We start from the raw sequence: 18,523 nt of genomic DNA, 5'->3' as shown, positions 1-18,523 counted from the left end.
ACAGTGACTCCAACAATTTTGTTTATGACTCAGCAGGCATGAATATATACAGTACAGGGCATTTCACTTACAGTACAGGGCAAAAGAAACTCTGACATTAGGGATATTAGTGTATTTATTTTGTTATTAAGTTCTAACCAGAGTGATTTAACAGCTGGGGAATAAATGAACCATAATGTTTGTTGTCCGTGCTGGATCAACTAACCAGGATAATATAAGCTCAATTCAGTATCACACACTGTATAATCCTAAATCTCACACAATTAGATGAGCTCAAAGCTGGCCTCCAAATTGTATTCCACTGAGCTATTCTAAGGTCATGATCCCATGCCATCTGGACAGAAGCATATGAATTATGCTCTATACAGGCCCTAAACATTACATTTTAATATTTTAAGACCGCACCTCTTGACAATGTAAGGTACCTCCTCAGAGCTGATCCCACTCTGAGCATGAGGCTGGCATAACTCACTCTTTACAGACAATATAACAGACAATACCTGTGGGTATGTTAGAAAGGCCAAAGTGATCGCTAAATATCTGTCTCACACACACACACACACACACACACACACACACACACACACACACACACACACACACACCCCCTATGCTTTTTAATGCCTATAATTGTGCCTGGCCAATACATATTTTAGTCACGTAAAAAAAAAGAAATCCCCCTCATATTATCATCATAAAGGTCACACGGCCATATCTCATAGGCGTTTAAGTAATCCTGTTGGCTCAAATGAAAGGGTAAGGTGTATGCTGTATTCTACCTTGGAGAACAATAGCATCTTTAGCTGCAACTGTGGCTGATGGCTCAGCCTTTGCCAGGTTATACAGGGTACAATCCCTATAGTGTTCATTTTTGTGTGTCTGAGTTAAATGAACACAGAGGAGTATTATTTAGATGTTGGATGAGGGGCATTGCTTCTGGGTGTTAATATTGTGACCTCTAGTGGCAGCTGCTAATGGACAGAGACAAATCCAGCTTTTAGTGGGGGGGTTGGATTGATTGATTGATTTGGGGAGGGGGCAGTTTTTGCTGTGTTTAGAGAGAGAGAGAGAGAGCTGATTGCAGAGGTGAGGAAATACTACGCGGTCATGAACAATTGTGGCCTGGGTAGGTTTCATATAATATATATTAATAAGTATAAGGACACACATCATGTTGTGTCACATGGTCAGCAGAGTATGGTGACATGCGACATGTTTTCTGTTGACCATTTGAACCCTATAGCCTCCCTGTCAGGGGGGATTTGCCTAAAATAGCAGATCTACAATGCTTGCGTTGTATCACGAGCTTGTGTATTGTGCTATTTTCAGCAGAGATTTCATGTAGAGGGGGGTGAAATGAGTGTGTTTAAGGGGTTAACCCTTTCACTTAATTTATGGCATAATAATAAGCACGTATGTAAACTGTTGAAGATGAACCGTTTCATAAAGATAATTAGTTGTCTTCAAACCTTCCTCAAACTAACAAACCTCTCAACAGATTGCTGCCTAAACGGTTGCTTTTGATAGACCATAATGTCCACTACCATGATCATTAGGTAATTAGGTGGTCCATATCGCTCATTTTATGACCATACTGTTGTGTTTTTACTTTTTATGACCCCCGTGAATGTTGTTCTTTCTTTCAGTCGGCCGGGAAACACAACAGCTCATTTTGTGCAGGGCAACGAAGAGTGAAAAATCAGCACGATCCTCCAGGGATCATTTTTATGAGCACACCATCATTATTCACCATTCTTTATACGACTTAAAGGATGCTAGCTCCCAAAGGATATCCGTGTAGAGATATTTTGTTTTAATCACAAAGGCCTGCAGTTAAAATTTATGAGGGAAGGAAAATGAATAATTAACACTTAAATGCACTGACAGGCTTGTGCTATGGCCTCATATTATTTTTTCTTCTTTTTCTTTTTAACTACCGTTCAGCAGATTTATAGTGTCTTCATGTCTTGTTTCTGTGCCCCCGCCAGACAGACAATGATGTCACACCAGACCTCCTTCAAGTTCAATTTAAACTGATCTCATAGTTCATCCTTTGTAATATCTCTCCTTCATCTGGCTCCTCCCATCCCGACAATGTGTAATTGCAATGACAGACTAATATATCAGTGGACACAGAGGTCTGGATTCTTGGCAATGTATTAATTTGATGATCATAGGAGATGTCTGTGTACAACAAACCTTAAATAGTCAGTGTATCAAATCTACCCCAATTAAATTAAATTAAATTAAATGTTACCCAAAGGAACACTATTTTTTCCCGAATAGAGGGTATGTGACATCATCATCATACCCAGAAGTTATGCAAGAACGCCTACTGAGTGGGGAAAAAAACTACTTTCTGGCCTTGACAGCCCATACATCCAAACAGAAAAGTCCTATCTGATTGCATTAAACCATGTTAAATGACGTTAAACTCACTTTGCCACTCACTTTATGAATGCGCATACATACACTATCAATTATTTTGAACCCCAGCATCTATATTCTGGGGGGAACATTAGCCAAAAATAGCCTGTAGATAGGGAAGGGAGAGAGAGAGAGAGAGAGAGAGAGAGAGAGAGAGAGAGAGAGACACACACAATGCGACATTGTGAGCTTGTAGATTGGCATTTTATTTGGTATAGACGAAAAAAGCTGTCCAAGTACAGCTCTGGTCCTTTTTACAAAGAATGGAGAAGATTAGCTGAACTGTGAACGGCACCTCAGACAACAAATACTTCATGATGAAACTTCATGCGAGTAAGGACTGCAAAATGTTTCTGTATATATAAAAAATAAAAATAAAACATGTTCATGGTGTGACTCTACTGAGCCTAGTGTTTGTGCTAATTGATGTAGGTTAAAAGACCGGGTTTTAAACAGCTTTTAAAAAACAGCTTCTCCCAAAATGTGGCACAAGCAAAAACACCAATTACTGATCTGCCTTTGTAAGTAAGAGAGGAAGAAAAATTAAGATGAAAGCAATAAGGGGGACCATGCAGTCCTGCGTTTAGCTGTTCTTCCGTGCTAATTAAGCCATCGCTGTTCTAGTGATAACCTTTCTGCAAATGAGGCCAGACATTCTAATTAATATCCTAAATATACATAAAGGAGGAAAAATGGAGACAATTAGAGCAATGCTGCTCTCACCTCTGTCACTGTCAACAGAGGGACCCCCACAGGCAGGGAACCAGGGAAGACACACGATCGCTGCGCCAGCCATACAGTGCATGCACCATTAGAAAGTCCTCCATGGCCCAGAGAACACCGGGGTAGATAACATGCACATCTGTGGGAGGGTTCCCCATCGTCTGTCCAGGTCAATGAGGGTGTAAGCAACTCTAAAAGCCTCGCGCTTTTGTCGATTAAGATTACGTAGTGTGGCGTACACATTATCACTTATGATCATCAGCATACATACACTGTGTGTACAAGGCAGAGGGACACTTCTAGTGCTGGTGGAGTGGACATCCAGTCACCAGCCACTGCAAGCAACCCGTCGAAACATTGAATACTTCAACGTAAATTACTTGATATTGACAGATATCTGGCCTTCCCTGCTTGCATGTTTTACACTACAGTATCCAGCATGTACGGTAGCTACTGTAGAATGAACAATCTGTCTCAATGCCATAGTGAACTTAACATTTGTGACATGCACTGACGAAGTAACTAAAAAAGAAAAGAATGACAAACTACAGTATACACAGTTATTCAGTGCACAGCATTACCTATCGCAAGTCCTTGCAAGTTGATTTTCAAACCATAGTGAAATGAAAGGAAAACACTGGCTTAAAAGGTCTGCAGTATAATGTCAAGTATGCAGTGACCAGACCACTAGCATGTCCTTTAATGACTATAAATGTACAGGAATGTGTCTGGGTGCCATTTACTCATCGCCTGGTCTGGTCTCTCTTATTCTTTAAGCTGGTGTGACGACTACACGAGCATGTCTGGAGAATGGACAGTCCACACTGTTCCATGTTCCATTCTTTCATTTGAAAGACAGGAATGTTCTGAGGGTCACAGTAGAAAGGCCCTGGTGGGATTCCATCTCAGATGTACAGTAAATAGGATTCTAGATGTGAGTGTCTTATTCACTACTCCGGTGTACAAATGTAATAATGGACCTTTACAGGTCTGTAACTCTGAGAGTGTACAAATCTGGGGGTCCTTGAAATGAAAAAAATTGAAAACCACTACACTATAGACTATATACACTATATAATGTGCAGTTAATAATAACTCTGAAAGTGTTTCAAAATTGAAATTAACCCTTTTACTGCATGTGTAAATGTAAATTTCATGTGGTACTATATACAACATGGAAGAACCCTAGTCCCATGGGTTCCTCCTGCCCCAGCTAAAAAGAATGTGGCAGAAGTTCTCTGGGAAGAGGCATAGTGTCAACTCACAGTGTACAAGGACAACTGGACCTCACAAACAGTGCACTGTGCAAAGGGACAGTGTGCATGAGGCACCATGCAGCAGGCTATAAATATCATACTTTAAAATAATTAAACAATAACTATATGCGTCCCCAGTGTGGCACGTGATCAACCTCTTCCAGCTGTTTTTTTGCTCGGGCCGTTAGTGTGAAATAATGTATGTCGTTTAGCATTGAAGCAACAACAACATATTGAAAAGTACAACACTACTTACTACTTAGTGAAATCCTCACCTTTAAGATCTCCATTTGTAACTCTGAGAATGTACAATCAATGTAACCAAATGTTACAGTTAAATTATGACAGTCAGTCAGTTATCCCAATGCAATATTATATGGAAGCAATTACTGCGTACACAGACGGGGGTTGTTTTTAGATGTTTTTGGCTGCTAAGAAATAAAATATCTGAGCACGGGCCGACCTTTACTTTTTGGATAGGATGTGCGGAAAAAGGTAAGAATTCTGCAAAGTGGAAAATGTGCGCCGGTTCTGACCGCTGCCGGTAGGCTAGATGGGTGGGACCTCATCTCGGAGCTACACAGTGGAAGGAGAGGTTCCAATAGGGGGACAGCTATCACTATGCTACCACCATGGATCACGATGATGATGATGGCTCAGACATTCGTGCTAAAATTGTTATTTTAATACTCAAGATGAATTAACCTAGCAAATTAACAATGTTGAATGATCCATCATCCACATAGCGTGCCTACAGTAGGAGGTCATGAATGCTAAATTGACTAGTAAATTGGAAATGAGGAAGGCAGTGAGCAAACAGACACAACATAGATTATAACCCGCAAGATAAACAGAAAAGCAAGACCCGACATCTCCATTTTACTTCCTATATCTATGCGATGTACTGTAGGTGGCCGCCTCTTTGAGAGACCAGAAGTAGGTTGTGAGTATTCATTCCAATTGTACAAGTGAATGTTAGCGCAGCTTTTGAGTCTGACCCATTTATTTTGCCCCACGGTCATTGAACTAAATGTTGTACCCATTCTTCACAAGACACACATTTGTTTTCTGAACATTCTGAAACTAAAATGGCATTTTTCAATGAGTCAAATCAGGAAAAAAACTACTTTGTTATTGACCTTTTTCAGTCCCAGAAACAAAATCTCACCGGATCAAATCACGGGACGATCACGAGATCTGAGATGGCCCAGTTAAGAGTCCATGTAAGGGACGATCAGGACACAGACATGTTATTTTGTCCATTACACACGTACACAGCGAAAATAAAGTAGTGGATTTCTTCCTCTTCATGAAAGGAAAGCTATGTTTATAGCCTACTTATCTTCAGTATTTGCAAACACGATATATAGAAGTTATTGCAAAAAGTAGCCTATTGTGAAGGAGAGGTATGAAACCCTATCGGGCTAAAAGAGAACATAAATAACATCTGGGGCAATAAAGAACAATAAGAGAAAGTTGAGACAAAAGATGAAAACTAATTATTGATATATCTTTTTAAATAAAATGCCTTTAAAGTCCATTGATACATTCTTTCAGGTGTTACGCAGTTACGAGTTGTTCCAGAGACAGAGGTACTGCAGCAGAGAGGTAGTTAGGGTTGATGATGTTCAATGCCTCTCCTACCGACCAAACACTTTGCTGCAAAGCTACCAGAATGTGTTTACCGTAATTGTGAATGCCATGAGCTATGAGTGCAACATACGATCTGCAGTGTGGTAGCTAACAGCTGCTCTAAGCCATATGGCCCTTTGAATGGGTGAGGGAAGGTATCTGAATCCTCATTAAACGGCTCATGGACCAGTGGCCCAAAACCTTACGTCTATAGCTTCCTCATGGTCTGTGTTATCCTGATAAATATATAGCGTTTATATGTCCATGTTTGTTTGCCTAGAGTAGCCTAAATCCTTTGGTTTGCGGCGCTGTGATCCCAAGGCAGCAAGCCAACCAATGACCAAAATTGCAATACGGTAACTATACTAAAATGGCCACTGCAGTCATTCTGCTCACAAACAATTTGCATATAATTTCCATAATCAATATAAAATCTCAAAACACATCATTCTGTAATGTACGGATAGTATTGTGACATTACTAAAGAATGTGAAAATTGGTTAATTAATCTAGGGTGGCTCACTGTCACTATCCTACACCTCCATCACACTCACCAGCCTCTGTGACATTCTTGTAATGGTGGATGGATTTCTAATCCCATCTGTTCTGTTCCTCTAGTATAGCCTCATTTATTCAGTTCTGCTTTCTCAGTTCTGTTGTGTTTATTACTTGCGCAAGCAGAGCGCGCAATACTTGCGCAAGCAGAGCGCGCAAGTAATAGTTTTCGTCCAGTGCTTCTTGTGCTTGATATGGCAGTGGTGCCAGATTACATACATGTGTATACATACATAGGGGCATTACCTTTAATCCTCCCGACACTAAAACATATCGTCATTACGTCACCATCGAAAACCAATTAAACCCTGGCATTGGGTCCTTTAATCAACATCTTTATTACGTCATCATTGAGAGCTAGTTATACCAGTTATACCCTGACATAATGCTGCTACGATACATACGTATCAAACGGGGCATACGCAAAGTAACCACAGTATACCGCTAATCAATTTGACTTCTTCTATTATGATACCAGGAGATTTAAATGATGACCTGACGACCTGTATATGAGTGTATAATGAGAAAGATGGAAGTATAAAGACCTTGTCCAGATTAGGCTTTAAAACAATTCATCACAAATCCAACTACAGATTACGGAAGTATTTTAGATCATGTATATTTTAACAAATGTGAAAATATTATTACAGAAATTGAAGTTAGAGACTCCTATTATTCCGACCATGATTTAGTATTGATATCACTATAGTCCAAAATTAAGTAAATTTAAAGCAATGTTATTGACAATTTAAAATAAATAATTAAATAATGATACTGTATAGTACGTGATAACATATTTCTTTAGTGGTGAAACCACTACCTTACGGAGCCATGTGTGTGGGTGGGTGGCACATGGTGGCAGCATGGTTGTTTTTCACCACCTGTGTGCAACCTAACACACAAACACACACGCACATATGTGCCAGTACAGTACAGTGACAGTACAGTACAGTAGAGGGACCCCCACACCGCGTCTGAAACGGACAGAGTTGCACCACTCACATTTATATATAGATGATTTATTTTTCTTTGATAAACTAAAAAGGGATCCAGGACACTTCTAAATCGATAGAACTGTATTTCTTTTATAGATATAAACTTTAACCATACTTCACAATACTACTTTTTACCTAAACCTAATAATTCAATATTTCTAATGTTCTTTCACAGAGAAGCTGATATTTGACAGTTTGTAGCGGTCGACAGTAAATGCGCGCTCTGCTTGCGCACTAGTAGGTCTTGTGTGTCTGCTATTCTTTCAATTTGGATTCATGCGAGGAAACGTTCTTGCAACCCTGGTTTTAGATAAGAGTAGTTTTATAATAGCATAAAAAAACAAATATGAATGCTTTGTTGCAATGCAAAAACTCAGTAAAGAATAAGATACTCAAAAAATGTTCTTTTTCCAAGTGCTCAAAGCGCTTTACAATGGTTCATTCATTCATACATTGGGAGGTGAAGCAGCGAACAGTCGACGCCAGCGTCCTCACTTCCCACATTCACACACCATTGGTGGCAAGCTCACACCGACCGACTCATTGGAGGAAATGTAGGGTTCAGTGTCTTGCCAAATGACATTTCGTCATGTGGACAAGAGGAGCCGGGATTCGAACCACCGACCCAGGGAACATTGGACGACCTGCTACCTCCTGAGCCACAGCCGCCCAAAGTTACTATCCACCACTGGTTAACACTGCTGTTGACTCCTACTGGGAAGGGCACCTGTTCGGTGGAGTGGGGAACTGGGAGAGACAGCATGAACCTCAGCTCGTGAGGTTGTTTACGCTCTTCCCAGACCAAGAGCTACAGTAGCTGCAGGGTTTGGCTGCAGCAGCAACCATGGGGGAATTGGCAATGATTGGGGGAAGCATTGTTTCTCCAAAATAATAACAAACAATCGTTGCTATAGGCAACAGTGATGGACGCCTCCTAGAGTATGGAGGGGATAGCAAACGCTGACATTTTACACTATACAAATAATGAAAACCATGACGACTGTTATCCAAGGTATATATATATATTCAGAACTATCTTGTGTTTTGTAATTGTAATCAACAATTAAAAATGTACGATATTAACTAGAAAAAAGAAGAAAAGGAAAAGAAGAAACAGTGTGGGCTCTTATATTGACCCACATGATGTCACAAGGGGGATATAAAAAAGGAATAAAAAGTGGAAAAAACACGAATACATCTACAGTACATTTATGTACAAAAAGGGTCTTATACTGTAGATATAGGTATTATTTTAAAAACAAAAAAATGCTTGACTTGGCCATTCTAATGTGATACCATCTAATACTACATTAAATTCTATAAAACCAAAGCTCTCAAATCAAGAAATTGACCTACAGGAAAACAGATGTTGCTGGATTTATGGCATCACATTGAGAACACAGGGGCTGATAGAAGATGACAGGGGAATCTGTAGTGATATAGGTCACAAAGCTCTAATTGTTTTGATGAGGATGAGATGTGAAGATAGAATAATGAAGACAATTCTATAAGGGCGCGTTTGAAATCTTAGTAGAGATGTAAAATGGAATAAAAAATAAGGTAATAATGTATTCGGTAAGAACAAAATATTTGATGTTCAGGTGAGGCTGAGAAGCAATGCAGTCAATAGATTCTGTCTCATGGTTCTTGGTGGGGCAATGTCTGATAAGGAAAATGGTTTAACAAAGACCGTAAACCTTGGGCAGAGTTGGATGAGATTCATTCAATTTTAACGTTCATTTAATTTCTCTGAAATTCATTGAGGGCAGGACCCTCATTTTCAATGATGCCCAGATTGCACAAGAGTCATACTATTGCAAACAGGATAATTTGTGTACTGTTTAGCAAGCAAAGAACAGAGTATAAAAAAACGAAAACAATAATTAATTAAATTAAAACAAAAATAATTACAATTAAAAACAATATTAATGACTCATTGAACCCATGCATAGGGAGTGCTAAACTGTTTTACCTAATTCGGTGTTGACCCTGCAGACAAATAATAATAATAATGTAATCATGAGAGCAGGTTGATATGCTGAAGTATGCCAAATTAAAAGTGATGATGGTGATTTAACAGTGCTCTATCATTTTAAATGGTGATATATATAGTATATACAATAGTTTTGTGAATCTCGATACACCATTGCACCAGTCAGCCTTAACTCTAAACCCATCTTAAAGTCTAAGCTGTCCAGTCAGGTCAGTCACCTTGGCATCTGGAACAGGTATGTAGGGTTAGGGCTAGTGGTAGCATTTACTTCCTCCTCCGGGTTGTGGAAAACACAGCCTGTGTTTGTACAAGATCGGATGAGGGCCCTCCTCCATCAACACACCTTAATTCAGCACCCGTCAATCAATCCATCCATCCATATCCATCCTAGGAGGCCAACTCATAGAACAATATGTAGGCACTATCAGTACGCACTTTGCTGGAGCATATTGGTGCTACTCTAGAGTCATCAAAATTGTACCATTCTCCTGAGACTGGGCTGCGACAGTAGGCTGTATAATGGCCAGTTTTGGTACTGGTGCCCGAGTGGTTGGACAATGCATATAGATTGTACACAGCATTTACGTTGTTTTCAGAGGCAAACGGCTTCAGGTCAAGGTTCTTTGCAGGGAAGGTGACATTGGTGTACAGTTTGGTGGTTCTAGGGGCCTGGGAGAACCGTTTCAGATGAAGCACTAATATCTTGGGGAATTTTTGTATGGTGAACTTCTTTGAACACTGTCTCTTGACTTTACACCTGAAGCATGTTACCTTCTCATATCCATCAAGGATGTCTTCTTTGGTGAAGAGCCTCATGCAGTCCATTATGGTGGTCATGGGGCCCTTGACGATGGGTAGAGAGAGAGTCCAGAAGGGGTCAAAGACAGTGGAGCAGAACCCACAGTGGTGGCAGGTCACAGTGCTCTTCAGTTGGCCCCCAAAGAGCTCAACTATCTTACTGTTCTCTCTCTCCAGGTAGTTACTCCACATCGCCTTTCCTTTCTCGTCATCCGACATCTGGCCAAATGCCTCCTCAGTGGGGACACGTGGCACTGGGCCACGTGGCCCAGCTGTGACCCTGACCTCTTTGTGCAGACCATCCAGAAGGTAATGCAGAAGCTCATGTGCGTCATGTTGCTTGAATCCCACAAATATGGGGGCAGATCTGTCGATCTGAGTTTTGAACTTGAAGGCACTAACGGCCTCCCTGCCATATGACGACCACATGGACTGAATCAGCTTGACGAATTCCTCCATGAGACCGCCATTGGTGGGAGCGTTGTTGTTGAGGTCTGTGCAGTACAAGTTTTCCATGCAGTAGTCCCGTAGGCTTTCTGTGTTGCTCAGGCACTGCACGATACTGTTCATGAAACAAGTGTTTCCCAGGTTCCTTAAGCCCACCAGTCCATGGGCACTCTTCAACGACTTGCGTTCCTCACAACCTCCGCTGGGGTAGCTGGAGGTAGAGTAACGTGCAACAGAGGGGGTGACTTTTTGGATCTGGGACAAGCGATGGTATTTAAAATCACTTGTATAGGTGGTGCTGTAGCTGTTCTGAGAAGTGGAGGGGCGAGTAGACATAATGATAGAGGAATAGTTGCCAACAGTGTTAAAACAGGTTAAAACATAATGATAGCATTGTAGGTTGCAGGCTGAAGTGATCTTTACATTATATAGGCTTTACATTATATAGCTCTGGTCTGACAACACACAATCCGTTGCTTAACCACAGCGATTTGCACAGGCATATCCTGAATTTAGCATCATATGCCAAGAAGCTCATTCAAAAGTTACATAGTGCTGGTTTAATTCAACTTGGCATTTGAAGTAGCCTACAAATGAAAACAACAATTCTCAAAACTGCCATTAATGTCAACCTTGTTTTATAATAAATAATAATTTATAAAAAATAAACTATAAAACCCTTTTGATTTGCCATGGTACTGACTGTACCATCTCACTAGGTTCAAACTGCTTTGACTCTGGCACTGTCTGTTCTTTTCAATTACTGACCTTTGCTTTGGCTCTGTCGCTATCTGTTCATTTGGTTTACCGAGTCTGGCTGTACACTACAAAACCTTGACAGATCGATGCCTGTTAAAATAAGGATAACCGTTGCAATGTTTACTATTACAACCATCCATCATTCATTGTTGATAGACCACTGACAAACTGTACATAAATTCTTTCAGGTAGTCACTGTTGAAAGTATATTCATTCGCATGCTCACAGCATTTGCTGCTATGACACCTGAATGTCCCTCTCTGGGGATCTTATGCATTTGTAATCAAACTGAATACATGCTCAAACATCTGCATTTTCTCTTTAATACAAAGACTGCTCACTGCAGTTTCACTGAAGCCCTATTACTGTCTTTTGTACAGAAGAAATGCATCACTTACGCTGCATTCACATGGAATCAGGCAAGCGGTACACGGCAAACAGCATACCTGCTGGACGGCAGGAAACAGTAAAAATATTAAATATTTTAACATTGACGCCGTCTGCCGTTATCTGGCCGCCGGGCTATCCTGTTCCGTTTAGCGTCCTGCTCCCTCCCGTCCACTAAAATTACTGCCGGTTTGCCATCTACCGTGTGGCTGATTCCATGTGCATGCAGCATTAGGATAAAGGACCTGTGGCTTTCTTTTCTGTTCTTTTTTTTAATATGTTTTATCCCACAATTTTGCAACCCACTTTTTTCACCCAGTGTCAATTATCTAATGTAATCCTGGGCACTACACTTCCTCTGCCAACCTGGGGGGGCAGCAGACTGACCTCATGCTTCCTTCTATGCATGAGGAGTACAAGCTGCTTCTTTTCACCTGACAGGGGGGGGTTTCACCAGCCGGACGTAGCGCGTGGAAGGAACACGTTATTCCGACCAGTTCCTTTCCCCTCCATCAAGCGCCCCGGCTGGCCAGGGGGAGGTAGTTTAGAGACCAGGATTACTGCATGTTTTTTGTGAGGGTACCTACCCTAGGGGGCACGGGGAGAACATGCAAACTCCACACCGAAAGGCCCTTTCGCCAACCTCGCCTCGGGTATGGGCACTGATGAGAGAACACGCCCCCAGCGCCCCGAACGGGAATCGAACCCAGGACCTTCTAGCTGTGAGGAGACAGCACTACCGACTGTGTCACCGTACCCCAGGACCTGTGGCTTTCTAGATGTGATGACATACTGTATGTACTGTACTGTATATGGTTTTCAGCCCATAACTGCATGTGTTTGACTCATTGCAACTTTTAAATGCCTATTTAGGATGTTCATTGAACCATGTCAATATAAAAGTTGCTTGTTAATGTGAACTATCAATGATCATTATTGATATTGATTTGGCATTATTCATACGGGTAGTTGTGGCATGCAAGTCTTGGTACATTGGAGGAATTATGAAGGGGGCACAAAGGGTAAACTTATGCTATTGTAGAGTCTATACACACACACACACACACTCTCCGACAGGCATGCATGCACAGGCACATCTATGAAATTGTCCCATATAAATGTAGACAAAGGACCACAGATTTTTGTATTTCCCGTATTACCCTGACGTCATATGCTGCTATGATACATGCGCATACGCAAAGTAACCACAGTATACCGCTAATCAACTTACAAATGACATATAAATATACATAGAGGCATTTCCTTTAATCCACCCGACACTGATCGACATATACTTCACCATCGAAAGCCCTCTTACCATACTTAATACTACTTTTTTACCTCCAAAAACTAGGTACGTAGCAAATAGCTAGCCTAAACCTAATAATTCAATATTTCAAACGTTCTTTCACAGAGAAGCTGAGATTTGACAGTTTGTAGCGGTCGACAGTACTTGCGCGCTCTGCTTGTGCACTAGTAGGCATACTTGTGTGCAACAAGCAAGTAGGCACTCAACAGAGTGCAATTCTAGTTATTATTATTTTCACTATTTTTATCAGTCTATCTCCAACTCTGTATGCCACTCCTGACTGAATTTTCCCTGCAGGATAAATAAAAGGTACAGTATGCATCTAAAACATTTGGGAAGCGATTTAAAAGCCAGCAAGCTTAGTTAATTCCCATGGAAGCACTGAGTCAGGGTTTCAGCCGATCAATTCTAGTTCTACTGTTCTTTGATTTCATTCCAATTGTTTAACAAGCACATGATGGATTAGTGACCTTCTGCTGCCAAACTGCCCTCTCTGGCATATTGTCTGTCTTTTTCTAATGTTTGGCATTTCATGACTGTCTGCTGACCATCTCTAAATCAATAAACATACAGACCTGTCTCATCATTACCCATGTTTTGCAGAAACTGGTGTCAAAAGAGATTATTATGTACTACCTCTTCCATGGTACATGTTCCATGTACTTCCTATACATTGAGAAATTCTCCTTGCAGGATGCAGGCGCTTCTAGTATAGGTCAAAGCACCCAGAAAAAGTTTGGCTTGGTAATACATGTGTGTCACCTAAAAACAGACTGAGGAGCCAAAAACATGAAGACAGGACGTGAAGGTAAAATTAAGGCAGTTACCCTACATTTCACACACAAAAACTAGCCGATCTATAACCTCACCACTCGTCGCAACAGGTTGTGAGCTGGTAAATCGACTATTTTCGCTGAATGTACGTGCCCAGAAAAGGGACACTGCAGTTCAAGTGGTTAAAAGAGATTAAAGGAAGATCTGTTGGTTTGAAATCATGGAAACTACATGAAGGTGTGGACAAAACTCAATAAACACCCAGAAGACCAAGTCACCAACCACTGTTAACATTTACAGTAGTATTAGATAGTAGGCCTACTGTCAAAAATGACTGACAGCAAGCAGTTGGGAATGATCTGTTGGATTCTGCTTCATGTTCACCAAATGAGGTTCATTCATTGTGTCCAACAGAAGAAATATCATATTTAAATCAAAATACAAATTAAATTTATATAACATTTGTGTAAAATAAAATGTACAGAAACTTATCAATCAGTTGCCGAAGATTGACCAACACGACCCCATGGTCACTGAAGTGATTTTACCATCCAAAATCCAAATCTAAGAACTGTTCTGCAAAAAACTTAAACACTAGCTAGTTAACGCATATGGTTTTTAATCATCAACTGATGGTGAACAAAAAATTATTAGAGTATGAAAATAAATGCCTACAAGTCTACAAATTGACTATACGATGATCAGGCTTAAGAATTACCCACCGACTACATCTCATTGTAGCAGCAAAGGAACGTTTATGGCATGGTTCTGCATTGAGTCTAGCAGTCTATATGACGGTGTGTGTGTGTGTGTGTGTGTGTGTGTGTGTGTGTGTGTGTGTGTGTGTGTGTGTGTGTGTGTGTGTGTGTGTGTGTGTGTGTGTGTGTGTGTGTGTGTGTGTGTGTGTGTGCGTGCGTGCGTGCGCGCGTGCGTGCGTAAATATTTTACGTGAAACCAAATTTGGCATCATACTGTATACGTACGTAGATGACTGATGTCAATGCCTGGCCAGCCATGATCTCCATCTGAGAGCAACATGATTCAATTCTTCCCCTAAATGCAAAAAAAACTAACGACATCTTCATACCCCCTACGTCTCTCTTTGAGAGCAGCAGTCTCATTCTGTCACATTGCATTATGGTCTTGAAGGGAGAGATCGAGCAACAACATAATAACCTTATCAGTAGCAGATGATGGAGATCTTCAAAGGGCTGCTTTGCCTCAATGTCCACTCCTACGTATGACTTGTCAGGGACGCAGCAGCCTGATCAAAGGTGTTCACAACATGACGGTTCAGCATATCAGGTCTCACCGGCTCACGGGCTATGACGCAACTTCTAGTTGGCTACTGATGTTTGTCAAGCTTTCTCTATGACGGATATGACTTCTAAGCTTCTTCGTTGGCACGTCAACGTCAAGCCTACTGAACAGGCTGAGAACTGATCATATAGTTCAATAGTTGAACAAGTGAACTCACAATGACTCTGTCCAAAAATGTGATCTTTATTCTCTTATACATTCTCATTGTGAGCTTGTACAGCAATATCGCTGCATGACATGTGGTTAAAGTTGCACCACCATAGGCTTAGGACTGCCCATAAGGCAGACCTCCCGTTAGTCCGACCTACGTGTGCGGTTAAGACTGAGGTTAGGGTTAGGGTCTCCATAGCCTATATGAAGATCATGACACTGACCTCATCAAACTCTGGATAGTAGAGAGATGCTCCAATAATGGGCCATCAGTGATTGGCCGTACCCATAGAGTATTAAAAGGATAGAGACTGAACTGGCGCGAAGCTCCGCCCCCTCTGCTATTCATGTCAGTGAAAGTTGCTCAGTGGCGTTTTGAAGCACCCGGAAGGTCTATTTCCGCATTTTTTTGCTGATTCAGCATTTGGACACCAAATTTTCGTGTCCAAATGCGGAAGTGCAACTGGGCTTTAACATTGAGCGCTCGGTTGCACGTTTCCTCGTCAAGAATCCACGGATCCGCCTGCAGTCCTTCCTCTTACCACTAGCCCAGCCCAGCGCTTCAACATTGGAGTGCCTAGCTGGCCCCTTGGCCGTACCGGCCGATATTCACTCTGATCGGCAATTTACCCATATCTGTGATCGGCAATTTACCCTATCTGGAGAAACTGATCTTTTACACCATTTAAGTGGTAAAAATCAGTCAATCAGATATATAGTATATTAAGTATAATATAATTTTTAATCTTTGTGGCAGGCCTAAACATTCTCCCCTTCCTCCCCACACAGGAACAGTTTTGACGTGGGTTTTGACATTTTTGGAAATATAAATATTTCCCCTTAATATAATTAAGATTTTAATAATTAAGCATTCATGTAACTAAATTAGGTCCCAAAAAATTTCCACTTTCACATAAGATATCTCAAAATAAATGGACAGAATGCAATGAAACTTGCCAAGCAGATTCAAGATCCTTTGATAAATCCAAAGTTTTGAGTGAACACACATTTAATGCTCACCTCAGGCATACTGTAAATAGCATATTATTAACTTTTTACACAAGATATCTTACAATCTAGGGTGATCCCTGCTGATTTTGGTGAACAGGCTGCTAGCTGAGCTTTTAGACTTCTTGTTTATGTAATATGTAATATTATAGAGCAGCATCAGTGTGAGAATTTGGTGATAACACGTAATGTTTAGTTCTCCTGGCATGTCTTTATTCCACATGGTTGCACATGTAGTGTAGCCTTAGTGTTTGCACACTGCACACTCCAGCAACTATCACTTCGCAAAAGCTGCTCTTTGCCATTAGCTCCAGTGCTCTGTCACCAACTTTAAAGACTTAAAAAAGGTTACCAGTGTGCATAAAAAATAAACAGTGTCACAAAGTGCATATTGATGTAATGTATTAGTAAATAAAGGTATACGTGAACAAATAAAACTGAAATTATGTGTGAAATGACGACATCATATAAGCAAGGATATGTCAAATATGATATGGCACATATGGTGGAAACCTGCTTAACTACCTTAAGAAATCTGTGGTCATCTCTTATCATTCATGGTGCCTTGACATAATACAATTTTAAACAGAGACACCTAAAGCCTGATTTATTCTTCAGTAACTGTAACAGTATTGCTAAGTAACAATAACCGATATACAAGCTAGTATAAATTACTACTTAAGCATTACATGTCACAGCTCCACTAATGTGAAGCTGAAAACAGCAGCCGTTTCTGTTCCAGTGCTTGAGCCCGACTCGTGACAAATAATAAAGCGCAAAACCAGATTGAGTATACCTTTGTGAACACCACAATCAGTGAGTTTTAAGTTTATGCTAATTCTATCAACGCCAGCTCTCTGCTCAAACTACATTATTCTTGATCCGTTATTGTCTCTGCTATCGCTCAGCTGTTTGCAAAGGCTTTGTGTACTTGGAGAGATTTCATTAGTTCTGTTTGATCTATTTAATTTGCTCTCAGAGGCGGGGAGAGAAGGAAGTGTCTCAGTACTCCTGTTCCACACTTCTATATTATTTGTTGATCGGCGTGGGATTACTGTTGTCTGTACACAGAGCCTTATACTTTGGATGATACACAGTATTAAGTTAACCTACAATGTGTTTACACATTACCGTTTCCTATCTCTCACGTAAAAAACTCCACTTTTAAAGGTTCCCTCTTAAAGGACCACTTCACCACTTGTCAACCTATCTTCATATAATTGGTCCTCACTAATGTTCATGATAAAATGCCACCAATTGTTTCATGTGTCTCATATAGGAGAGCTGTGGGGAGTTCAGAAAACCGTCCACCAGTGACATCATCAATGGGGAATCCAAGCTAATTCCTAAAATGTTGCAATGCGATAATGAAAGCCATGGTTCTCCAAATCTAGATATAAAAATGTAAAACATCTTGTTTAAAAAAAATCTGCGTAATGATGTCACTGGTGGACGGGTTTCTGAACTGCCCACAGCCCTCCTATATGAGACAGACTGAGTAGAAAATAATTATGGTATTTTATCATGAACATTAGTAAAGACCAATTATATGAAGATAGGTTGAAAAGTGGTGAAGGGTTCCAAACCACACCAGTCGCAACTCCTTGCGACTTGTCGCAACTCCTTGCAACAAAACCGTTTTAAGGTCAACCACACCTAGTTGCATGTTGATGGAGTTGCGTGGCGATTGGCGAATCATTGGTGCAGTTTGGGCTTTAGCCTTTGAAAAAGACCTGCAATTATTTAGTAGTCCTGGGGTAAGAAAAGTGATTTGCAAAAACAGCTGTTCCTCTATTCCTTTGTATCTTGCATTACTGACATTACTTATAATAAACGACAGTGGAGTAGCTGTCTATAGCGCAGCCTCTAGCACGTCTGATGAGTAACAACGAAACCTTTTCTTAAGACATGATTACTGCATTTAAAGCAATAGATTATGGCATACTACCACTTTACTGTGTGTTTTAACCCTGTAACAATACAATAACAT

General features: G+C 40.7%; 2 protein-coding genes across 2 annotated transcripts in view; one reads left to right on the top strand and one right to left on the bottom strand.

Moving 5' to 3' along the window:
• Window positions 1-18,523, top strand: part of dact2 (dishevelled-binding antagonist of beta-catenin 2) — a 249,936-nt gene that overhangs the window by 89,377 nt on the left and 142,036 nt on the right. The gene's annotated exons all lie outside the window — the stretch shown is intronic.
• LOC308328780 (ubiquitin carboxyl-terminal hydrolase 2-like) lies at window positions 9,969-11,162 on the bottom strand (the record flags this gene model as incomplete). Its single annotated transcript, XM_080782891.1, has 1 exon — window positions 9,969-11,162. One exon carries the CDS (start codon window positions 11,160-11,162, stop codon window positions 9,969-9,971), a length of 1,194 nt encoding a protein of 397 aa, XP_080639017.1.

Source organism: Protomyctophum bolini (assembly GCF_963924005.1).
Source record: "Protomyctophum bolini genome assembly, chromosome: 14".
Lineage (NCBI taxonomy): Eukaryota > Metazoa > Chordata > Actinopteri > Myctophiformes > Myctophidae > Protomyctophum > Protomyctophum bolini.
Note: the sequence above shows the minus strand (reverse complement) of the source record. Positions and strands in the feature narration are given on the sequence as shown.